The sequence below is a fragment of the Heptranchias perlo genome, chromosome 17 (assembly GCF_035084215.1).
Source record: "Heptranchias perlo isolate sHepPer1 chromosome 17, sHepPer1.hap1, whole genome shotgun sequence".
NCBI lineage: Eukaryota > Metazoa > Chordata > Chondrichthyes > Hexanchiformes > Hexanchidae > Heptranchias > Heptranchias perlo.
In genome coordinates this window covers 56,085,017-56,110,988 of record NC_090341.1, presented here as the reverse complement: position 1 = coordinate 56,110,988, position 25,972 = coordinate 56,085,017, and the positions used below count along the sequence as shown (strand labels likewise).

General features: G+C 46.3%; 1 protein-coding gene across 1 annotated transcript in view; it reads left to right on the top strand.

Annotated features, from left to right (window-relative positions):
• The window catches only part of LOC137334324 (E3 ubiquitin-protein ligase RNF123), a 370,362-nt gene that overhangs the window by 128,957 nt on the left and 215,433 nt on the right, over window positions 1–25,972 (top strand). The window contains exon 31 of the mRNA XM_067999016.1: window positions 1,297–1,381. Within this exon, the coding sequence (XP_067855117.1) occupies window positions 1,297–1,381 (85 nt within the window). The remainder of the gene's footprint in view (window positions 1–1,296; window positions 1,382–25,972) is intronic.

The following is a 25,972-nucleotide window of genomic DNA, read 5'->3' as shown; positions in this document are numbered from 1 at the left end:
AAGTTAATTTTCTGTGATCAGATGCACACTAGTGGATCTCGTGTGGTGGCGGTCAGGGTGAGTTGGAGGATGCAGTTGTAGGACACATATAGGCAGTGAACTGTAGATTAGATACCTCTGTTATGTTTATTCTCCCATCTTCCCCTCCCCAATCCTCTTGTTGAACTGTAGAGAACGGTCCTTACAATTGTCATCACCTCCTACAAGCTTCAGGATTACTCACTGGCCTTACACACAGATTCTAAAAGAAGTAGTCTTGCCTTGTGATCCACACTTGAGAACAGTCCCTTAAATTTATCAATAAAATTATTTCCTTATTTGTGTCATTGGTTTGATTACTGTTGCTGGTAATGTGTGCTGGTAATGTGCTGTTTAGGGTTTATTTTTGCTTCTTTGAGCAATTCTTCGACAGGGCAGGAATCTCTCAAACAGGACAACCTGTGAGGGCGTGTGACATTCAGATCCTGTCAGCTCATTGCAAATCCCAGGCTGTCAAAGTGGGTGGGAGAGTGTAGATCCATTTGCCCTTTCTTGGGCCATTCTGTACGGAGTGTGGCCTGTCGCTGCTTGGTTTGACAGCTGTCTTTTTACAAAAATTATGCCTGGCTCTCCTCGACCATCTTTAAATTTAAATTCACTTGCAAAAGAGCATTTAGCTAACGTAAAGGTAGTTTAATGTTGCTGAGGATCTGGGTTTCTCATACCTGTCTGAGCTGCCTGCAAGTGGCCTAGTCCCAGGCATCCCTCTGTGCCACTCTGAACAGACTGTTTGGAGGTAAATGACCACAAGCCAGGGCGACGCTCTCCCAGTCACTTTGATAACCTGGGGCGACTTGCTCTGATATCCCTGTAAACAATTTTACAACACCAAGTTTTGTTGTACATTCACCTGAGGAAGGAGGAAGCCTCCGAAAGCTTGTGAATTTCAAATAAAATTGTTGGACTATAACTTGGTGTTGTAAAATTGTTTACAATTGTCAACCCCAGTCCATCACCGGCATCTCCACATCATGATATCCCTGTCTGACAGAGGTTGATTACCTATCAGCAGTTCTTTGAAGAAGGGCCTGTCCGCACAATCTCACCTCCCTACAAGGATGCTGCGAATTTCAAGCCTTCTGCAGCCAAGTAGTTATTGAGGGTGGTTAAATATCATCGTGTCGGTAACCATGGCAGCTCAAAAATGTGCACCTGAGTGGTAAAGTTCCAGAAGTATGTCAGTGTTCGGGACCAGTGTCACTGGGAACGTGCTGTTCAAGAGTTTTCTTTTGAGTTTTTCTCTGCTTCTGCTTTCAGGGATGTGGATTCGGATACAGGTACACGCGACTCCCTCACTTGCTGAAAACCAAACCGGAAGATGCCAACATGCCGAGTCTGCAGAGTGAGTATCAGCAGATTATTAACATCACTGGGGGTTTATCCCTGCAGCTGGCACACCTGGTGACAGTGCATCTATCTATCAGTTTTCCTCATTCGTTTAGCCAGATGCAAATGAAATGCAGCAAAATTACTTGGATTACTGTCCCTTGAAGAGTTTAGTGTCGGACAGGAGCCACCTTGGTCAGATGGTTTTCTCTGTCCTGTTGTGTTTAAAGCCTTGCTGTAATATACACATCAGACCACTTTGCTGCCAGCAGTCAACACTACTTTGAAGTTAGCTTTCTCCACAGGAGAGTTTCACTGCAGTGAAGGTAGCTTAAATGTCACAACTATTATTAAACTTGTTTGAACAGGGAATTGTGTAACGATGTATTAGAAACAGATTATTCTTCTTACACTTCCCGAGAAAAAAAATGAAACTAAAATGTTGACATTAAAAGTGACAATTTACAACAATCTCCTCCAGGCATCAACTTGGTGAATGAAGTATTAAGGCTCACTGATCGAGTCTAGGGTTGGAGAGTGGAGGGAATGTTCTTCTGCAGGGGGAGGGAAAGTTGCATTGGTGGGATGGAGGGGGTTGTCTATCTTCAGTTTTGTTTTCGGGCCTTTTGAGTAACAATTCAGCTTTTGTGAGGGACTTGATTTTCGATTGATAAATTTTTGTTAGGTAAGGGTATTAAGAGTTACAGAACCAGGACGGGTGGATGGAGTTAAGATATAGATCAGCTGTGATCTGATTGAATGGCAGAACAGACTCGAGGGGCTGAGTGGCCTACTCAACAACTTGCATTTATATAGCTCCTTTAATGTAGTAAAACGTCCCAAAGCACTTCACAGGAGCGTCATCAAACAAAATTTGACACCGAGCCACACAGAATCATAGAATGGTAACGGAACAGAAGGTGGTCATTCGGCCCGTTGAGCCACTGCCGGCTCTCTGCAAGAGCAATCCAGTTAGTCCCACTCCCCCGCCCTTTTCCCGTAGCCCTGCAAATTTTTTCCCTTCAAGTACTTATCCAATTCCCTTTTGAAAGCCACAATTAAATCTGCCTCCACCACCCTTTCAGGCAGTGTATTCCAGATCATAACCACTTGCTGCGTAAAAGAGTTTTTCCTCATGTCGCCTTTGGTTCTTTTGCCAATCACCTTAAATCTGTATCCTCTGGCTCTCGACCCTTGTGCCAATGGGAACAATTTCTATCTACTCTGTCTAGACCCCTCATGATTTTAAACACCTCTATCAAATCTCCTCTCAACCTTCTCTGCTCTAAGGAGAACAACCCCAGCTTCTCCAGTCTATCCACGTAACTGAAGTCCCTCATCCCTGGAACCGTTCTAGTAAATCTCTTCTGCATCCTCTCTAAGGACTTCACATCCTCCCTAAAGTGCGGTGCCCAGAACTGGGCACAATACTCTAGTTGTGGTCGAACCAGTGTTTTATAAAGGTTCATCATAACCTCCTTGCGTTTGTACTCAATGCCTCTATAAAGTACAGGATCCCGTATGCTTTTTTAAACTGCTTTTTCAACCTGCCTCACCGCTTTCAATGACCTGTGCACATATACCCCCAGATCTCTCTCTTCCTGCACCCCCTTTAGAATTGTATCCTTCAGTTTATATTGCCTCTCCTTGTTCTTCCTACCAATATGTACCACTTCGCACTTCTCTGCGTTAAATTTCATCTGCCATGTGTCCGCCCATTCCACCAGCCTGTCTATGTCCTCTTGAAGTCTATCACTATCATCCTCACTGTTCACTACACTTCCAAGCTTTGTGTCATCTGCAAATTTGGAAATTGTGCCCTCTACACCCAAGTCCAAGTCATTAATATATATTAAAGTAGTGGTCCTAGTACCGACCCCTGGGGAACACCATTGTATACCTTCCTCCAGTCTTCCATAAGGAGATATTAGGACAGGTGACCAAAAGCTTGGTCGAAGAGGTGATTTTAAGGAGCATCTTAAAGGAGGAGAGAGAGGTAGAGAGGCGGAGAGGTTTAGGGAGGGAATTCCAGAGCTTAGGGACTAGACAGCTGAAGGCACTGCTGCCAATGGTGGAGCGATTAAAATTGGGGCTGTGCAAGAGGTAAGAATTGGAGGGGTGCAGAGATCTCTGAGGGTTGTAGGGCTGGAGGAGGTTACAGAGATAGGTAGGGGCGAGGCCATGGAGGGACTTGAAAACAAGGATGTGAATTTTAAAATTGAGGACCGCGGCAAATGTAGGTCAGCGAGCACAGTGATGATGGGAGAATGGGACTTGGTACGAGTTAGGATATGGGCAACAGAGTTTTGGATGAGCTCAAGTTTATGGAGGGTGGAAGATGGGATGCCAGCCAGGAGAGCATTGGAATAGTACAGTCTGGAGGTAACAAAGGCATGGATGAGGGTTTCAGCAGCAGATGAGCTGAGGCGGGGTGGAGACGGACGATGTTACGGAGGTGTAAGTTGGCGGTGTGGGTGATGGAGCGGATAAGTGGTCGGAAGCTCATCTGTTTCTGTGTTCCATCCTATGATGATAGAGGAACAGGACACCCACGGCCTGGTGGGACTGTTACTGACAGTTGAACTGACCAATCCAGGTGTAATGTACAAAAGTGGAGAGGTGGATGTGCCACTGAAAGGGGTCAGCATGCACAGGCGACAAAAAGTTCTGTGATGTAGAAAGAACTTGCATTTATTTAACAACTTATCATGCCCTCAGGACTTCCTAAAGCCCTTAACAGCCAATGAAGCACTTTCAAAGTGCAGTCGCCAATGTTTTGTAGGTAAACGTGGCAACCAACTTGTGCACAGCTAGGTCCCACAAACAGCAAATGAGATAATGACCAGATAATCTGTTTCAGTGATGTTGGTTAAAGGATAAATATTGACCAGGACACTGTAGAACTCACCTCCCCGAATAGTGCCATGGAATCTTTTACATCCATCTGAAGCGGGAGGCGAGTCCTCGGTTTATCATTGCATCCAAAAGGTGGCACCTCCGATGGTACAGCACTCCCTTGGTACCGCACTTGAGTGTCAGATTAGATTATGTGTTCAAGCCTCGGAATATACAACTGGTGTAATGCGGGAGAATGAACTCCTGACAAATTTGTTTGTTGAAGCTCTACACATGTACAACTGGATGGTACACTACCCTTTCACCTTTGGGACCTCATTTTAAATCCAGCTTACACTGATGGAATCAGGATCTCTCTTTTTGTTTTTCTTTCTGGTTGTAAGTGAAATGAGTTTAGGCAGTTTAACCCAATCCCTGGTGAATATGGCTCTAAAGTTTTAAAAAAATCCTAACTTGGCACAAATTAATGCTAAGTTGGCATCTGAGTAATATCTTCAGGAGAGGACTGGTTAACGGGATAAAGTGAGGGCAAAACCACCAGGGCAGCCCATTGTCTCTAGGATATTAGTGCAGGTTTATTTAAAAAATCTTTTCTCAATTTTAATAAGCTGCTCTTCGGTTGTCGGTTTCAGAACTTGCAAGTTTTATTTGTCTCCTGGAGGGGCAGGAGCCCTGGGTTACTAGGTCAAGGTGGGGTTTTAATCTCTAAATGTGATGTTACGGACATAAGAACAAAATGTCGGACCAGCTGGTCCACCTGGCCTATGCCGTACAGTCGTGATGTCTCATGCATCATGACTCGGACATTCCCTATCCACTAGTTAATCTCCTGGGAGAGACGAAAACCCCAAGGCTAATTCGGGGTGTGGGGGGGGGTGGAGAAGGGGGAAGCTGGCAAATATCTCTCCGATCCCTCTAGGCGATGGAATCTAGTCCCAGAGACCACATTGACCATGACTTGTGCTACTTGTATTATGCAATCTCCGCCCCAGCCAAGAACTGGTCCAGTGCTCTCTCGTGAATCTGCACTCACCCCACAAGCCGGCAGCTTGTTGTGTTGTGCTGGTGTGGGTCAGCAGTGCGCAGGATCCTTCAGCACAGCTGTCATTAAACAGGGAGAGGCCCAGGCATTCCAGTCCAGAAAATCACTGCCCGATATCGGAGCACTAACATCCAGCGGCACAGAGTAGGAGCAACTCATGACCCTGAAAGGGGGAAAGTGGATGGTCAAATCCTGCTGGCAGCTGACTGGAAAGAGTATTGGCAGAGGACAAGGAGCAGCTGCCTATTGTGTATGTGAGTCGATACAAGGGATAGTTTACAAGGGATAAAGTTCCATGATAAAAAATCCATAAAATTGAGTTGGATTTGGTTTAAAAATGTTTGCCTCCATTTCCTCCGGATTGTTTCTCCTCCTTACTAAATATAACAAAGGTGATTGAAGTTTGAGAACATATTGTTAATGAATGTAATAAATACTAAAGGTTGTAATGAATAATCCATAATAAAGGTCAGCAGCCTCGTTAACAATGTGACCGTGACCTCCCCAATGGCTCAGCTGGTCAAGGCAATGCGTAGTTGTGCCATAAAGTCAGGAGGTTCCCAGGTACGATTCAAAAAGGAACCTAGTCTAGACAGAGGGAATTCACAAAGTTTGGATAAGATCTGATGAAACACTTGTGATTTCTTGAGACCAGTTAGTATGAAGAACATAAATCTTCCACTCCCAGCAGAACTGGAAACAGCTGATCCTTGGCTCAGTGGATGTCCTGAAGACGTGAAAGGTGCTATATAAATGCAAGTTCGTTCTTTCCTGTGGCTGCAAGAAGTGATACAGATTTAACGCTGGTTCACAAACCCTGTGCTTCGTACACTCTGCTGTACCTCATTGGGCTCACCTATTGCCTTTTTCTGTCAATTTTCTTTCCTCTTGCTAGAGTACAGTTTCATGGGCACCACGTGCCCTCTGGCACCTTGCACAGACGGGGGCTTGGTTTAACATCTCATCTGAAAGACGGCACCTCGGACAGTGCAGCACTCCCTCAGTACAGCATTGAAGTGTTAGCCTACGTTGTGTACTCGGGTCCTGGAGTGGGGCTTTAACCCACAACTTTCTGACTCGGCGCGAGTGCTACCAACTGAGCCAAGCCGAGGATCAGCTGTTTCTAATTCTGCTGGGAGTGGGAGATTTATGATACGAGACTAACTGTTCCTCATACTAACTGGTGTCAAGAAGTCAAGTGTTTCATTGGATTTTATCCAAACTTTGTGAATTCCCTGCGACCAGACTAGGTTCCTTCCTGTGAAATCAGCGCATTTAAAAACTCTGCGAATTCCATTAACATCAGTGACCTTCAGACACCCTTGTGCCACTTTCACATGTCTGAGATGGTGCCACCTTGAGGATCACCCACACTACCCATTCACTGTGATAGTCATGTTTAAAACAAATGTTCACTTAATTAGGTTCATCATAATTAAGTTTCTGGAGAAATGCCTGCAAGGTTTCTGTAATTTCTCATTACTCTGTTATCCATCTTAATTATATGTTAATGATCCTCATTATCGGAGTATTAAGGGACTCTCTGTTACTGACTCCCGTTTGATTGAGCTCTGTGCTGGGTCTCTTGGCCGTTATTGCTGTGTTAGCGACATCGTTTTTGCAGTGCTGTGGTTGTGGTTCTCATTTATCATCGCAAGCTCTGTTACTGAGTCTTGAAGTGCTGTTAGCAGCTTTTATTTAATGTTGCATCACTGTGTCACTGACCCCTGTCACAGAGCATCAATAACAGTTTAAATGAGCAGGGAATTTCATGTGTGTGTATGTATATGTGTACCGTTCACATGCTGATGTTCCCAATTCTCACTGTTCAAATACCCAGTCACATTAGTGCTGTAAATTTGTAAGTGGGTAAATAATGAAGAGTATGACAGAGCAGCAAGCTTGCCAGTATTGTAATTTAAATTTCAATAAGGTTTGTTCACTGTCCACAGTGGTGCTTCTTGGTGAACTGTTGTTTGGCACCTCGGAATAATTGAACAGGGATTCAATTCCCCCAGGATGAGATTGACTGCCTCCGCTCCCTGCCAGTTTGAAGGGCCATGCCGAACTGAGTTTGGACCGGTTTGAGGGAAGGCTGTAAACCTAGTCACCCATAGCACCAAACTGCTCATTACCTCGTGTGTGAAATGCGACTGGTGAGGTTTGAGGTGGTGTAGCTTGTAATACTCGGCTGATGTCCTGCGGTTTCACTAGATTGCCTCCAGGCGTCTGAGAAATGCCACAGAGCTTTCACTTCCTGGCAACTTCAGCTATGGTCACTGCTCTCCCTCAGGAGCTAAATAAATCAGGGAGAGTGGCCCACAGTGCAAATTGTACGTGGTCTAATGGAAAGAGTGGGCTCGATGGGCTGAATGACCTTTTCTCATGTTATAATTTGGCGCTAAGTTATCAGTTTTATTTTGGGAGATCACAAAAGGTATGAGAAATGCAAAAGTCACATGGTTGTAGTGGGTATTCTTTTTTGGTTGGGCCTTGGGTATATTGGGACAGAGTAGAGAGAGCATATTACCCTGCAACTAACACAAGCTTCACCTGATCGGGAGTTCTTGATGGAGCAGTATAGAGGGAGCTCTGCTCTGTATTTAACCCGTTCTGTACATAACCTGGTAATGTTTGATGGGACTGTGTAGAGGGAGCTTTCTCCAACATGTAACAATGCCGTATGTGACCTGGGAATACTGGATGAGACTGTGTAGAGGGAGCTTTATCCTATAGCTAACCATGTTGTATGTGACCTGGGAGCGTTGGATGAGATCGTGTAGAGGGAGCTTTATCCTATAGCTAACCATGTCGTATGTGACCTGGGAGCATTGGATGAGATCGTGTAGAGGGAGCTTTATCCTATAGCTAACCATGTCGTATGTGACCTGGGAGTGCTGGATGAGACCTTGTAGAGGGGGCTTTATCCTTTAGCTAACCATGTTGTAAGTGACCTGGGAGCGTTGGATGAGATCGTGTAGAGGGAGCTTTATCCTATAGCTAACCATGTCGTATGTGACCTGGGAGAGTTGGATGAGACCTTGTAGAGGGGGCTTTATCCTTTAGCTAATCAAGTGTTATGTGACCTGGAAGTACTGGGTAATGATTCTGGATGCTGCAAGTGTTTCATTTCCGTTGGCGTACCTCACTTAGAACACAAAGAAATTGGCAAAAATAAACAGGTTGGTAGATGCACAGACCTGCTGACTTGACATACACCCACGTTCAGTTTGTACTATCAGGCACTTAAAGCAAGGTCATCAAAATCTACACACCCCCAAGGGTTTCTTTGATCTTGTTCTTAATGATAACAGATTTGCCAGAACTCTGCACAAAAGACGCGGCAGCACTTGGCAGTCAGTGCAGGCTGCACCAAGCATGTGTACTGTCATTGTGTTAAATTTTGCTGATCATGGGCTAAGTGAAATCTGCAGTGAAATGAATGCCTGAACCTTACGCAGTGCTCTTCACACTGAGTGATCCCAAAGGAGCTGCAGCTACATTAGCTTGTCATTGTAGTGAGCAGCCTGCAGCCCTCTCCATCCCAATCACTCATTGCTCAGAATCATCTGAAGGTTCTGGGACTCTTCATTTTACTTGCACTGTTGTCAGCAGCTTTCTGGGAAGTCGCCTGTGCTGCTCTGTTATGGTTTTTGGGGTGCCAGGTGGTTCTCGAGTTAGACCCAGATGGTCCAGTATGAGGCTTATCACTGTAAAGGTGACTGAAATGATTGGCATTGATCAGCTGTGCCATTACTTTATCAACTATACAAAGCATTTCGCGATAAACATTCCAGGAAAGGCATTACTGAATATAGCCATTAGGATTCCCAAACAGCTACAGGAACTGGCCAGTGTACAGCAACTAATCACAGGGTTTTAGCAAACAAGTAATGCACTCTTTCTTTCTTGCATTCCATGCTCCAGAATTAGCCCAATTATCCAATGTGGTTCTCCAAGGCGAAAGTGAACCTAATGATCACTTACGCTGCGGCTTTACTGCGTCCTGAAAATTCAAGCTGGTGTTGGATAGAGGCGAGGGATGGGAGTCTCGAGCCTCACAGCTTTAGTGTACTGAGTAGTCTGAGTAATACTCACTTTTGATGGCCCGTGCAAAAACCATTTTGTATCCGTGTGAAAGTGGCACGGTAATTTCGGCCTTCATTTCCTCTTGTACAGAGCTCCCATTATCAGTTTCAGGACTAAAGCCGTTGACTAAAGGTTGGCTTCATGCTATGGTTCCATGCAGCCAGTGTAAATGATGTGAGATTGTAATGATAGAAGGTTGTGTTGAGTTGGATGACATTAAATCTGGGCTCTTTTGCTTTCAGTTCTTGGGTCTGGACCAACGACACCAACAAAAATGTAGTAAAATGTCCCCAGGCGCATCACAGGAACATTTGCAGGCAAAATTTGACACCTGGACCTGGTACAGCCTCAGACTGTGTCCAGGGAGGGCGATGGAGTTGTTGGCTAGGGAACGGAATTTGTGGTGGAGGCCAAAGACAATGGCTTCGGTCTTCCCAATATTTAATTGGAAGAAATTTCTGCTCATCCAATCCTGGATGTCGGACAAGCAGTCTTTTTTTATTCGTTCATGGGATGTGGGCGTCGCTGGCGAGGCCGGCATTTATTGCCCATCCCTAATTGCCCTCGAGAAGGTGGTGGTGAGCCGCCTTCTTGAACCGCTGCAGTCCGTGTGGTGAAGGTTCTCCCACAGTGCTGTTAGGAAGGGAGTTCCAGGATTTTGACCCAGCGACGATGAAGGAACGACTATATATTTCCAAGTCGGGATGGTGTGTGACTTGGAGGGGAACATGCAGGTGGTGTTGTTCCCATATGCCTGCTACCCTTGTCCTTCTAGGTGGTAGAGGTCGCGGGTTTGGGAGGTGCTGTCGAAGAAGCCTTGGCGAGTTGCTGCAGTGCATCCTGTGAATGGTACACACTGCAGCCACAGTGCGCCGGTGGTGAAGGGAGTGAATGTTTAGGGTGGTGGATGGGGTGCCAATCAAGCGGGCTGCTTTGTCCTGGATGGTGTTGAGCTTCTTGTGTTGTTGAAGCTGCACTATCCAGGCAAGTGGAGAGTATTCCATCACACTCCTGCCTTGTAGATGGTGGAAAGGCTTTGTGGAGTCAGGAGGTGAGTCACTCGCCACAGAATACCCAGCCTCTGACCTGCTCTTGTAGCCACAGTATTTATATGGCTGGTCCAGTTAAGTTTCTGGTCAATGGTGAGCCCCAGGATGTTGAGGGATTCGGCGATGGTAATGCCGTTGAATGTCAAGGGGAGATGTTCAGACACTCTCTTGTTGGAGATGGCCATTGCCTGGTACTTGTCTGGCGCGAATGTCTGACTACACAGAGGCAGCGGAGGGCGAGAGAGAGAGAGAGAGAGAGAGAGAGAGGTGGTGGTGGTGGTGGTGAGGTAGAGCTGGGTGTCGTCTGTGTGCATGTGGAACCTGATGTGTTTTCGGATGATGTCGCCGAGGAGCAGTCTGTAGATGAGAAATAAGAGGGGGGGCCACGGATAGATACTTGGGGGACTCCAGAGGTAACGATGCGGGAGTGGGAAGAGAAGCCATTGCAGGTGATTCTCTGGCTACAACTGAATAGATAAGAATGGTTCCAGACGAGGGCAGTCCCACTCAGCTGGACGACGGAGGAGAGGCATTGGAGGAGGATGGTGTGGTCAACCGAGTCAAAGGCTGCAGCCAGGTCGAGAAGGATGAGGAGGGATAGTTTACCATCGTCACAGTCACACAGGATGTCATTTGTGACTTTGATAAGGACCATTTTCAGTGCTGTGGCAGGGGCAGAAACCTGATTGGAGAGGTTCGAACATGGAGTTGCGGGAAAGATGAGCTCAGATTTGGGAGGCATCAGCACGTTCAAGGATTTTGACGAGGAAAGGAAGGTTAGAGATGGGCTGGTACCGTGAGAGATTTGCGTGCTGGAGAACTATCTTTAGCAGAGTGAATGACAGACATAGGTCAGGAAGAAATCTTGGGCGTCGACCAATGTCCAAGATGTATCTAGAGTTTTGTCAGGTTGTTGCAAATTTGTGGGCAAGAAAATGGCTGAGGTGAGCTGATTGGATCATTGTAGATCTACAGGGAAGCTGAGGATTTTGTGGATAGCACGTTTCAGGAAGTGGTCACCCCGCAGCTACAGAGCATTCAGGAGGAGAGAGAGGGAGTGGGTGACCACCAGACAGACTAGGAGGAACAGGCAGGCAGTGCAGGAATCCCCTGGGAGTGTGGCACTCACAAACCGGTATTCAGTGCTGAATACCAGTGAGGGTGGTGACACCTTGGGGGAGTGCAGTCAGAAGCAAATCCATGGTACCGTGGGAGACTCGGCTGCAGAGGATGGGAACAAGAAAGTGTAGAAATGCAGTTGTTATAGGGGATTCGATAGTTGGGGGATAGACAGGTGTTTTTGCAAGCGCAGGCAGGAAAAGTGGTCCAACCGTGGCTGACGAGAAATTAAAGATAGTATTAAATCAAAGGAAGAGGCATATAAAGTTGCCAGAAAAAGCAGTAAGCCTGAGAATTGGGAGCATTTTCGAATTCAGCAAAGGAGGATCAAGAAATTGATAAAGGGAAAATAGAATGAGAGTAAACTAGCGAGAAACATAGAAACGGACTGTAAAAGCTTCTCTAGGTATGTAAAAAGGAAAAGACTGGCGAAGGCAAATGTGGGTCCCTTACAGACAGACGGAGAATTTATAATGGGGAATAAAGAAATGGCAGAGAAATTAAACAAATACTTTGTGTCTGTCTTCATGGAAGAAAACACAAAAAACCTCCCAGAAATACAAGAGAACGAAAGGACGGGTGAGAATGAGGAACTGAAAGAAATTAGTATTAGTAAAAAAAAATAGTATTAGAGAAATTAATGAGACTGAAAGTCGATAAATCCCAAGAACCTGATGATCGACATCCCAGGATTTTGAAAGAGGTAGCTATAGAGGTAGTGGATGCATTGGTTGTCATCTTCCAAAATTCTATAGATTATGGAATGATTCCTGCAGATTGGAGGGTGGCAAATGTAACCCCACTATTTAAGAATTGAGGGAGAGAGAAAACAGGGAACTACAGAACTGTTAGCCTGACATCAGTAGTAGGAAAAATGGTAGAATCTATTATAAAGGATGTGGTAACAGGACATTTAGAAAATAATAATAGGATTTGGCAGAGTCAACATGGATTTATGAAAGGGAAATCATGTTTGACAAACCAATTGGAGTTCTTTGATGATGTAACTAGTAGAATAGATAAGGGGGAACGAGTGGATGTGGTGTATTTAGATTTTCAGAAGGCTTTCGATAAGGTCCCACACAGGAGGTTGGTGAACAAAGTTAGGGCACGTTGGAATTGGGGTTAATATATTGGCAGGATTGAGAATTGGTTAACAGACAGAAAACAGAGAGTAGGAATAAACGGGTCTTTTTCAGGTTGGCAGACTGTGGCTGGTGGGGTACTGCAGGGATCAGTGCTTGGGCCCCAGCTATTCACAATCTATATCAATGATTTGGATGAGGGGACCAAATATAATATTTCCAAGTTTGCTGATGACACAAAACTAGGTGGGAATGTGAGTTGTGAGGAGGATGCAAAGAGGCTTCAAGGGGACAGGCTAAGTGAGTGGGCAAGATCATGGCAGATGGAATATAGCTTGGAAAAATGTGAAGTTATCCACTTTGGTAGGAAAAACAGAAATGCAGAGTATTTTTTAAATGGCGAGAGATTGGGAAATGTTGATGTTCAAAGGGACCTGGGTGTCCTTGTATTTGAGTCACTGAAAGCTAGCATGCAGGTGCAGCAAGCGATTAGGAAGGCAAATGGTATGTTGGCCTTTATTACAAGAGGATTTGAGTACAGGAGTAAAGATAACATACTGCAATTATATAGGACCCTGGAGTATTGTGAACAATTTTGGCCTCCTTACCTAAGAAAGGATGTACTTGCCATAGAGGGAGTGCAAAGAAAGTTCACCAGACTGATTCCTGGGATGGCGGGATTGTCGTATGTGGAGAGCTTGAGTAGATTAGGCCTGTATTCTCTAGAGTTTAGAAGAATAAGAGGTGATCTCATTGAAACATATAAAATTCTTACAGGGCTCGACAGGGTAGATGCAAGGAGGATGCTTCCCCTGGCTGAGGAGTCTAGAACCAGGGGGTCACAGTCTCAGAATAAGGGGTAGGCCATTTAGGACTGAGATGAGGAGAAATTTCTTCACTCAGAGGGTGGTGAATCTTTGGAATTCTCTATCCCAAAGGGCTGTGGAGGCTCAGTCATTGAGTACATTCAAAACAGAGATCAATAGATTTGTAGATATTAAAGGCATCAAGGGATATGGGGATGGTGCAGGAAAATGGTGTTGAGGTTGAAGATCAGCCATGATCTTGTTGAATTGTTGTGCAGGCTCGAGGGGCCGGATGGCCTACTCCTGCTCCTATTTCTTATGTGTTATGTGTTAGACCGTACCTGGAGTACTGTGCGCAGTTCTGGGCACTGCACCTTCGGAAGGACATATTGGCCTTGGAGGGAGTGCAGCGTAGGTTTACTAGAATGATACCCGGACTTCAAGGGTTAAGTTATGAGGAGAGATTACACAAATTGGGGTTGTATTCTCTAGAGTTTCAAAGGTTAAGGGGTGATTTGATCGAAGTTTATAAGATATTAAGGGGAACAGATAGGGTGGATAGAGAGAAACTATTTCTGCTGGTTGGGGATTCTAGGACTAGGGGGCACAGTCTTAAAATTAGAGCCAGACCTTTCAGGAGTGAGATTAGAAAACATTTCTACACACAAAGGTTGGTAGAAGTTTGGAACTCTCTTCCGCAAACGGCAATTGATACTAGCTCAATTGCTAAATTTAAATCTGAGATAGATAGCTTTTTGGCAACCAAAGGTATTAAGGGATATGGGCCAAAGGCAGGAATCTGGAACTAGATCACAGATCAGCCATGATCTTATCAAATGGCGGAGCAGGCACGAGGGGCTGAATGGCCTACGACAGTTCCCATTTTCTTATGTCCCGAAAGGCGAGTTGCCTCCCTGGTGCCAGCTAAAGGATATCACTGAACGGGTGCAGGACATTCTGCGAGGGGAAGGGGAATACCCAGAAGTCGTGGTCCAAAGGGTTGAATTCCTACAGGCAGAGTTTCAGGAGCTAGGAAAAAGATTAAAGAAACAGGACCTCACTGGATTACTTCCAGTGCCACGTGCTAGAAAATACAGAGACAGGAAGATAGTGCAGGTGAATGCATGGCTGGAGAAGTGGTGCAGGAGGGAGGGCTTCAGATTTCTGGGGCATTGGGACCAGTTCTGGGGCAGGAGGGACCTGTACAAGCTGGACGGGCTGCACCTGAACACAGCTTGAACCAGCATCCTCGTGGGGAGGTTAACTAGTGCTGTGGGAAAGGGTTTAAACTAATTTGGCAGGGGGATGGGTACGAGGAGGGACAAGGTCATTAGAAAACTAGAAGGGACAAACAGCACCAGAACAAAGAATAGTGTAGAAAGAGCAGGAATTAAATGGAGGCAAAAAGAAAAACCGACTGACATGGTGTTGGAATGCATGTGTGTTAATGCGAGGAATGTAACAAATAAGGTTGATCTGCAGCTTCAAGTTGCCACATGGGGTTATGATATAGTGGCTTAATGGAGACCTGGTTTAAACATGAGCAGGAATGACAACTAAACATTCCTGGCTACAATGTACTCTGGATGGATAGGGAAGAAAAAATGACAGGCGGGGTTGGGGGGGCGTGTGGACGGGAGGTTGGCAGTAATGATCAAGGATAATATTACAGTTCTGCAAAGGGATAGTATACTAGAGGATTGAAACAATTAATCTATTTGGTTAGAGTTAAGGAATAGAAATGGAGCTGTTACATTGCTGGGTGTTTACTAAAGACCCCTAAATAGTGAGAAGGCGATAGAGGAGCATATCTGTAGGCAAATTTCAGAGAAATGTAGAAATTATGGAGCAGTAATAATAGGGGACTTCAATTACCTTAATATAGACTAGGGAAAAAACAGTGTAAAGGGCAAGGAGGGTGAAGAATTCCTAAAATGTGTACAGGAGAACATTCTTAATCAGTATGTTTCAAGCCCAATGAGGAAGGAAGCAATGCTGGATCTAGTTCTAGGGAATTAAATAGGGAAGTGGAGTGTGTTTCAGTGGGAGAACATCTCGGTAATAGTGATCATAATATAATTAGATTTAAAGTAGTTTTGTTGGAAAGGGACAAAGAAAAATCAATGGTGAAAATACTCAACTGGAAGAGAGCCAATTTCAGTGATTGAGAAGGGATTTAGCACAGGTGGACTGGAAACAAAGATTGGCCAGGAAAACAGTAAATGAGCAATGGCAGGCCTTCAAGGTGGAGATATGTCGGGTACAAACCAAGCATGTTCCCAATAGGAAGAAACAAAGGGCATTCAAAGCTACAGCTCCCTGGATGACAAAGGAAATAGAGGTTAAAATAAAACAGAAAAAGATTTATGACAAATGTCAGGTACAGAATACAGTCGAAAACCAGGCAGAATATAGAATGTGGAGGAGGAAATTTGAAAAGGATATAAGGGCAAAGAGAGAATATGAGAAAAGATTAGCGGGTAACATAAAAGGAAACCCAAAAATCTTTTATAAACATATAAAAAGTAGTGGTGGGACAAAGAAGGAAATCTTGTGGAGGCAGAGGACACGGCTGAGGTACTGAATGAGGACTTTGCATCTGTCTTCACAAAAGAAGAGGATGAAATTAATGTCGCAGTCGAGGAAGAGGGAATAGAGATATTGGATAGGATCAAAATAGATAGAAAGGAGGTGCTAAAAAGGTTGGCATCACTCAAAGTTAACAAGTCACCTGGTAGAGATGGGATGCATCCTCGGTTGCTGAGGGAAGCTGGGGTGGAGATAGCAGAAGCTCTGACCACAATCTTTCAATCCTCCTTGGATATGGGAATGGTGCCAGAGGACTGGAGGATTGCAAATGTTACATCCCTGTTCAGAAAAGGGAACAGGGATGTAACATTTGCATCCTGGTAACTACAGGCCAATCAGTCTGACGTCAGTGGTGGGAAAACTAGAGCCCATTGTCAAGGACAAAATTAATCCTCACTTGGAGAAGCATGGGTTACTAAGGGACGGCCAGCATGGATTTGTTGAAGGCAAATCCTGTCTGACTAACCTGACTGAGTTCTTTGATGAAGTAACAGAGAGGGTTGATGAGGGTAGTGTAGTAGATGTTATATATTTGGACTTTCAAAAGGCATTTGATAAAGTACCACATAACAGACTTATTCGGAAAATAAGAACACATGAGATTAAAGGGACGGTGATAACTTGGGTTCGTAATTGGCTAAGGGATAGGAGGCAGAGAGTAATGGTGAACGGGTGTTTTTCTGATTGGAGGACTGGAGGATTGCAAATGTTACATCCCTGTTCAGAAAAGGGAATGCAGTGGGGTCCCCCAGGGGTCGGTGTTAGGACCATTGCTTTTCTTATATATAAATGACCTGGACTTAGGTATAGGGAGTATAATTTTGAAGTTTTTGGATGATACAAAACTTGGCAACGTAGTAAATAGTGAGCGGGATCGTAGCAGACTTCAGGAGGACATAGACAGATTGGTGAAATGGGCAGACACATGGCAGATGCAATTTAATGCGGATTAGTGTGAAGTTATGCACTTTGGAAGGAACAACATGGAGAGGCAGCATAATTTCAATGGTACTATTTTGAGTGGGTGCAAGAGCAATGGGAGATATACACAAATCTTTGAAGGTGGCAGGGCAAATTGATAAGGTGGTTAAGTAAGCAGATGGGATACTTGGCTTTGTGGATAGGGGCATTGAATACAAAAACAAGGAAGTTGTGCTAAACCTTTACAAATCACTGGTTAGGCCTCAGCTGGAGTATTGTGTTCAATTCTGGGCATCACACTTTAGGAATGATGTCAAGGCTTTGGACAGGGTACAGAGGAGGTTTACCAGGATGATATCAGGGACTTCAGTTACGTGGAGAGATTGGAAAAGCTGGGGTTGTTCTCCTTAGAGCAGAGATGGTTACCGGGAGATTTAATAGAGGTGTTCAAAATGATGAAGGGTTTTGATAGAATAGGTAGAGAGAAACTGTTTCCAGACAGGAGAGTCGGTAATCAGAGGACACAGATTTAAGATAATTGGCAAAAGAACCAGAGGGAGACGAGGAGAATTATTTTGAAGCAGCGAGTTGTTATGATCTGGAATGCACTGCCTGAAAGGGTGGTGAAAGATTCAGTAGTAACTTTCAAAAGGGATTTGGATAAAGACATGAAGGGAAAAATTTGCTGACTTTGCCCCTGGCCGGTGTCGGCGGGGGCCCCTGGCCGGTGTCGGCGGGGGCCCCTGGCCGGTGTCGGCGGGGGCCCCTGGCCGGCGGGCGCGCGGGGGCCCCTGGCCGGCGGGCGCGCGGGGGCCCCTGTCCGGCGGGCGCGCGGGGGCCCCTGTCCGGCGGGCGCGCGGGGGCCCCTGTCCGGCGGGCGCGCGGGGGCCCCTGTCCGGCGGGCGCGCGGGGGCCCCTGGCCGGCGGGCGCGCGGGGGCCCCTGGCCGGCGGGCGCGCGGGGGCCCCTGGCCGGCGGGCGCGCGGGGGCCCCTGGCCGGCGGGCGCGCGGGGGCCCCTGGCCGGCGGGCGCGCGGGGGCCCCTGTCCGGCGGGCGCGCGGGGGCCCCTGTCCGGCGGGCGCGCGGGGGCCCCTGTCCGGCGGGCGCGCGGGGGCCCCTGTCCGGCGGGCGCGCGGGGGCCCCTGGGCGCGCGGGGGCCCCTGGGCGCGCGGGGGCCCCTGGCCGGCGGGCGCGCGGGGGCCCCTGGCCGGCGGGCGCGCGGGGGCCCCTGGCCGGCGGGCGCGCGGGGGCTTCTTCCTGTTTTCCTATTCGCTGTGATCCTGACTGGTGTTGAACAGTAATGGCATTGATTTTAGTTTTTGTTTTCTTAAATTGAAATGTCTCCTCTTTTGCATGTATTCTGGGAGATTTGTCAGATGCTAGTTTTCAGAGTAAGTGTATTTCTCTCGTTGCTGCCCCCAGTGTGTGCCTCTCCATTCTGTAGTGTTGGAATCCAACTCGTTGCTGTTTAATGCAGCAACACCAGACCTGCTGTTGAGACCTGTTTATTACAAGTATTGTCACAATGCTTGGGTGATAATACAGTAAAATGACATCAGAGGCCCTGTGTCAGCTGTACAGCTGTCATATTAAGCCCTCTCATTGAAGGCTGGTGTGGAAGGAGGGAGTCCAACACAGAATGGTCCATGCTATAGACTTGCCAAGAAAAGCAAAGGTGGAGATTTCAATTGATGTATAAGTGGGAGAGTTGTATGCTCAAACACAAACAAAGCCTTAGAGGAAATTTGGGTTGAAAATGTGGGCTGCAGAACATGACCTACCCCATCCCAGTGCACACAAAATATTACCCTCCCTATCCTGGTGCGCGCGCCACGCCGCCCTCCCCCCGCCCCCGGTGCGCGCGCCCCGCCGCCCTCCCCCCCCCGCCCCCGGTGCGCGCGCCCCGCCGCCCTCCCCCCCGCCCCCGGTGCGCGCGCCCCGCCGCCCTCCCCCCCCGCCCCCGGTGCGCGCGCCCCGCCGCCCTCCCCCCCGCCCCCGGTGCGCGCGCCCCGCCGCCCTCCCCCCCCGCCCCCGGTGCGCGCGCCCCGCCGCCCTCCCCCCCGCCCCCGGTGCGCGCGCCCCGCCGCCCTCCCCCCGCCCTTGACTAACTTGATGAGGGTTGTATGGTTGATGTTATTTATATAGATTTTCAAAAGTCGTTTGATAAACTACCACATAATTGACTTGTTAGCAAAATTGAAGTCCTTGGGATTAAAGAGGTATGGCGTGGATACAAAATTGGCTAAGGGACAGAAAGCAGAGCGTAGTGGTGAACGGTTCTTTTTCAAACTGGAGGGAAGTGTGCAGTGGTGTCCCCCAGGGATTGATCGGAGCACTGCTCTTTCTGATATATATTAATGATCCGGACTTGGGTATAGGGGGCATAATTTCAAAGTTTGCAGATGACATGAAACTTGGAAATGTAGTAAACAGTGAGGAGGATTTCAGGAGGACATAGACAGACTGGTGAAATGGGCAGACACACAGCAGATGAAATTTAACGCAGATAAATGTGAAGTGATTTATTTTGGTAGGAGGAATGAGGAGAGGCAATATAAACTAAATGGTACAATTTTAAAAGGGGTGCAGGAAGAGAGAGACCTGGGGGTGTACGTACACAAATCTTTGAAGGTGGCAGGACAAGTTGAGAAGGCTGTTAAAAAGGCATACAGGACCCATGGCTTTATAAATAGAGGCATAGAGTATAAAAGCAATGAAGTTATGCTAAACCTGTATAAAACACTAGTTAGGCCCCAGCTGGAGTATTGTGTTCAATTCTGCGCACCGCACTTCAAGAAGGATGTCAAGGCCATAGAGAGGGTGCAGACGAAATTTACTAGAATGGTACCAGGGATGAAAGACTTCAGTTACGTGGAGAGACTGGAGAAGCTGGGGTTGTTCTTCTGAGAGCAGAGAAGGTTAAGGGGAGATTTGGTAGAGGTGTTGAAAATCATGGACGGTTTTGACAGAATAAATAAGGATAAACTGTTTTCAGTGGCAGAAGGGTCTGTAACCAGAGGACAGAGATTTAAATTGAATGGCAAAAGATCCAGAGGCAACATGAGGAAACAATTTTTGATGCAGCGAGTTGTTATGATCTGAAATGCACTGCCTGAAAGGGTGGTGGAAGCAGATTCAATAATAACTTTTAAAAGGTAATTGGATAAATATTTGATGCGAAAATTTTTCGGAGCTGTGGAAAAAGAACAGAGGAGTGGGACTGATTGGATAGCTCTTTCAAAGAGCCGGCACAGGCATGATAGACGAATGGTCTCCTGTGTTGTATGATTCTACCCACACATTACTACCCTCCTCTATCCCAGTATAGGTACAATACTGCCCTCATCCTTCTGTTCAAATCCCTCCGTAGCCTCGTCCAACCCTATCTCTGTAACCTTTACCAACATTCCGAGATCTCTGCGCTCCTCCAACTCTGGCCTCTTGTCCATCCCACACTCGGCCCTAAGCTCTAGGATTCTCTCCTGCCTCTTCTGCTTTTGGACTCTCCTTAAAACCCACCTTTTTGACCAAGATTGTGGTCATCTACCCTTATATCTCTGTGGCTCAGTGTCAAATTTTGACTGATAATCGCTGGTGTGGGCGCTTTGAGACGTTTTACTATGTTCAAGGCACTATAATAGTTGTAATAGTATATGTGACTCCAGTCCCACCCCAACATGGTGACTCTTGACTGCCCTCTGAAGTGACCTAGCAAGCCACTCAGTTGTATGGAACAGGTAGTGGTTCAAGAAGAAACCCAACAGCACCTTCTCACCACTAGGGATGGGCAATAAATCCTGGCCTTGCAAGCAATGCCAAAACCCCTAGATTGAAAAACAAACTCTCCATAGTCTTAGACAGTTCATTGTAACCTCCCCACAACCGGTACCTCCAGTATTGATTATTAGTTTAGCTCTGTTACCAGTATCTCCACTATTAATTATTGATTTTGGTCTGGTACCTGTACCTACAATATTGATTATTAGTTTGGGTCTGCTACCTGTACCTCCAGGATTGATTATTGATTTAGGTCTGGTGCTGCTATCTCCAGGACCAATTACTGGACCTCCGTTATTGGTAATTGATACTTGTGTGTAATTGGGCTTTAGCCCCAATACCAACATCTGCGTTGGATTTCCTTTTTTTTCACCAGTATGGTCACACCCTTATACCTGAATAGCAGACACCCCCTCCTCCCCCAACACAGTAGAGTGTCCATTACTGTGTTACTGAATGTTGACTTATCACAGTGCAGTCATACGCTAGATCTGGGTGGTATTATCCTGTTGTACCGAAAACGCATGAAATCATCGGAGCGTAAACAGCTGGGAGCGGACCGCATGTCTTCCAGACTGTTACGCACAAATACCATCATTGTAAGTAGTTCATTGTTGAGCGGTGATTGACTGACAGTTGCAACAATTGGTGCAGCCTTCCAGGTTTCAGTCCAAGAGTGATCAGTAGCTCCCTGTCTCTCTCTGGGTGAGGTTTATCTTGATGTTTGATTTTTGTTCTTCACATACCATGGACTCAACTTAACCTTCTGTACTTAGTCTGATGTCATGGGAGCTTTCGCTGTTCAAAAATTGTTTCTTTTTGTTTGTTTTCCAGATTGTGTAAGTGTGTTTAGTTTTTGGTTGAATCTATAGCAGTTATTTATTTGAACTTTGGAGTGAAAGAACTGAAAGGGTAGATGCATGATAACTATTGTGATATCAAAAATGGCTCAAAGGGACAGTATTCTATGGTATGAAGAAGGTGAGCTGATCCAAAGAATGAGGAGGACCACAGCAGAGCTGGTAATCTATCTTTGGGAAGTTTATGGTGTGATGTTGCAGTGTATATAATGCTGTATCAGTACTCTCTGTCATTGGGGTGCGATATTCCGTGTCTCACAAAATGCACCTCGAGACCCTGTGAGCTGATTCCCATTCCATCTGCCTGAAGCTTTCCTTTGACTCTGTGGGAATGTTGCACCTTTTCCTGAATAGAGGAGCTGTAGGTTTTTTTTTAACCCAATTTCCTCCCCTCCTTTGTCTTGTGCATGTGGCCCTTCTTCTTGGTCAAGTCTAGACAGTGGTGTCCATGGGATATTTGACTGGGGAGGGGGAGGCATCATGCCTTAACCTGGTCCTGTTGTTGGATCAGTGGAATTTGAGCACCTAATATAGGCTTCCATTTCAGTGCAGTACTGAGGGAGTGCTGCCCTCTCGGAGATGCTGTCTTTCAGTTGAGCTATTAAACCAAGATCCTGTCAGCCTATTCAGGTTGGGCATTTACAGTCCTGCAGCACTTTTTGAGGGAGGTTTTCAGGTGCCCTGGCCAACATTCTTCCCTCTACCATCCATTCATTTCATTGGTATCTGTCTCATCTTGTGCACAAACCGGCCGTTGTGTTTGCCGAAATAAAAACAGTGATTACAAAGTAATTAATTCCACGGGTTCCACTCACAGGGAGCACATCTCAGGAAGTCGCAAGCATGCAGCCTGTCATTTTCAGACCATTAAAATAAATCACCCCTACAGTGTGATCTTGAACAACCGATCCAAGCTAATTTATCCATCTTTCTCTGGGCATGTGTCTTCATCACAGAGGAAAATATCAGCAAAGGTATCAGTAAATTTTGCGAGGCTCCGCTCTTCGGCACAGAAGCTCTGATGGAGAGTGTGGGTCACAGATTTAACATAGATTGAGTGTTTCAGCCCAGGCTCCCATTGAACAGCGCTCTTCCAACATTTTTGTTATTTGCTTGTATGGTGTTGGCGTTGCTAGCAAGGCCCCATTTGTTGGCCAACCCTAGTTCCCCTGAGAAAATGGTGGTGGGCCTTCTCCCTGAGCCTCTGCAGGCCTTGCATTGATGGTGCTCCCACAATGGTGTTGGGTAGGGAATTCCAGGATATATGGAGATAAATGTCCAAGTAAGGATGGTGCATGACTTGGAGGTGATCCCACTACATTGCTGCACTTGTCCTCCCAAGTGGTAGAGATCGCAGGGCTGGGAGGTGCTGTTCAAGTAACCTTGGTGAGCTACTGCAGTGCATCATGTAGATCGTACATGCTGCGGCTACAGTGCACCTGTGGTGGAGGGATGGACATTGAGTCCAGTGGCCTTATAATGTTTTTGAGTTACAGACCAAATAGAAGCTGTGTGTTTTTGGAAGTGATGCATCTTATGGAATTCGTTTAGAGCTGTACAGTTGTACAGCTATGGAGACCCCACAATACCATTTAGAGTGCACAAATGTGATTGTAAATATTGTTTTCAATAAATTACTTATTGTTCAAAATATTGAGTATTTGGAGTAGTGAAATCAGTTTGTCTGCAGCTGGTCATCAGAGCCCACGCCAATACCTTCCTCAGTCTGGACTCTATCATCATAGGATCAAGAGGCTCCAGCACAATGTGATCAGAGCTCACTCCAATACCTTCCTTAATGATCTGCCCCACATTACGGGTTCCTTGCAATCGGGACCCATTGTCCTACCTTTCCCCCTCCAAGCTTTAACACGTTTTGTCTTCCAACTTCAAGCCACCCCTTTGACCCAACTTGTGATATTCCTCTGCCTACCTTCTCTCCTGTTACTCCCTACTCCTGCAGCAAGCCCATGGGTTCCCTCTATGTCTCCCGAGGTATCTCCTTTCTCTTTCCCTCTAACCCAAATTGCAAGCAATCCCCCTTCCCGTCTAGCCCAAACCTTGTCTCTGTGGATGTGTGCGTCTGCCTCTCCATTCCCCCCCTTGCCCTCGCTAAGCTCATCTTATCCATGAGTCCAACCTCCTGCTCGCTCACCCCATTCCCACTAAACTCCATTTTTTGTGAATAAAGCTGCGACGGGTTTAATACGACTGTCAAATCAGTACTATTACTACTTCTACTGCTACTACTAAATTCCCGACCATCAGCTCAGCAGCGACGATGGGGCCAAATGAATTCGCTGCATTGATGTTGGTTCTGAACTAGCCGCTTCAGCCATCTGTATCTCTTTCTGTGACCAGTCACTCTTTACGTTGTCTATCCAGCGCTTATATTGTTATGCTGGGTTAATAACCTTTTTAAATATTACTTTGAACCTTGTGCAATTTCTAAGATCTTTGAATTCTATGTTACTGGTAAGCTAATTGCTATAAAAGGCCAGGTGTTACATGAGTTCTTCCTGCACCACAGTAGGACCCTGCTCACACTCCAATTAGTCGTTCAGGAGTTGGATCTACCCGGTCAAACCCCACTGTCACCACACACCTGTGCCATTCAGCTGTTTGACATTTCTAAAAATACAATCTTTGAGTTTGTGTGCAGTAACTGGCTGCAAATTTGACCATGTTCGTTTACAATAAACGGCAGATCATTCAATCTGTGGTTTCAGTAATTGGCGGCACACTCGACAATGGGGGAGTTGCAATATACCTAATGGATACTCACAGTATCACAATGGGCCAGATTTTGCTGTAGCAGGGCATCTAATGGCGTCTGCCGTTAGTTAGACTTACCCTTGCACGTTTAGGTTTTAAAATTTTTTGGGTGCCAAATTGCTGAACGTGCGAGCTGATAACGTTGCAGCGAGGGAAACGGCATCTGGGACCTGAGTGAACAGGGCAAGCAACAGGGTATCTCCATAAACAATCAGACTGAAGGATTGAGAAGTAAACAGCGCAAGGACTGAAAGGAAGTGTAAATTAGAGTGGGTGAATTCAATGTCAAATCAGGTACAGAAAGAGAAAAAAGAGACAGAAAGGAAAAGTAATAAATTTAAATTTAAAATTTTACGTTTTTAAATTTTCAACCACAATTAAAACCTGAAGGATGAGATTCCACCCTTGTAATTTTCAGTGTCAGAGAGGTTGATTGGCAGCCAGTAACACTCACCACATCGTTCAAAGGGTACTTAGACATAAAATGCCAAGACTGTGGCGAGTTTAGTTTATATCTACTGCGCAAACACAGCAACTTCACCCCATTCGATGCAGGTCAATAGTGCGGTGGACAGCGAGATGCCGTTTTCGTGAAACTAACGGCGGAACAGCGCAACTCGGACAGCAACTTTTGGATATTTGAGTTTAATCTCGCATCTGCCCCTCGCCTGAAGTTGCTGTACCATTTGTGCATAAATAACAGTGAGCGCCATTAGACTCACCGTTATTTTGATAGCAAAATCTGGACCAATACCTTTTGTTGCGGTGTAAAGCTATTAAGTGAATGTGATGGTGCCAAGCCAGATTGTGTCATTGTAACCAAACACAGTTGAGTGTGCTGCAGTTTATTGTATTCTCCCCAATCTGGAGCATGTGTACTGATGAGCTTGCAAATTTGAACAAAATCAACAAGCCGCCTTGCCCCTGTCCCTGCGTCAGAGTTATAGGGTGGGCCTTCGGACTCAGAATGTACTGCGTAAAAGTTTCAGGTTAAGTTTTTAGGCCTCACCTATTGGGGGCCACAAGGAATCAGATTGATTGGTGCTGCCTGTCGGGCAACTTTGGTGCAGACAAGGTCAGAGCCTCGTCTCTGATTTTGATTGAGACGGACTGTTACTGCTCGTCTGTCATGAACTCTTCGCCGTCATGAACTCTTTGCCTTCGTATCCGTTATGCAAAGTTTCCACTGCCACTGGTCAGCACTGACCTTCAAGAACCTTACCTTATTCCACCCCTCTCACCTCTCCTTGAAAATCGTTGTTCTCAACCGCCATCCAAACTCCCATTCCTTATTTCTCAATGAGATATCCTCCCTCAGCCTCTACACCGAATGACGACTCATCCTTGGTAATTTCAATCTCCATCTCAACTCCCCTAGCGCTCCCTCCTCTGATTTCACTGCCCTCCTATCTTCGCTAAACCTCTCCCTTCAGATAAACTCTACTACCCGCATTGACCCCCACGACCTTGCCATCTCGCGTGGCCTCTACTACCATCGTCTCAGTTGCTGATAAGCCATCTCTGACCACTTCCTTGTATCCCTCACCGTTCACAACCCCAAACTCATTTCAACCCCACTTCTGGGAAAAACGCTCCCCTAGGTCACTGCAACTGCACTAGTCTTTGGCCCTCCATTTGCC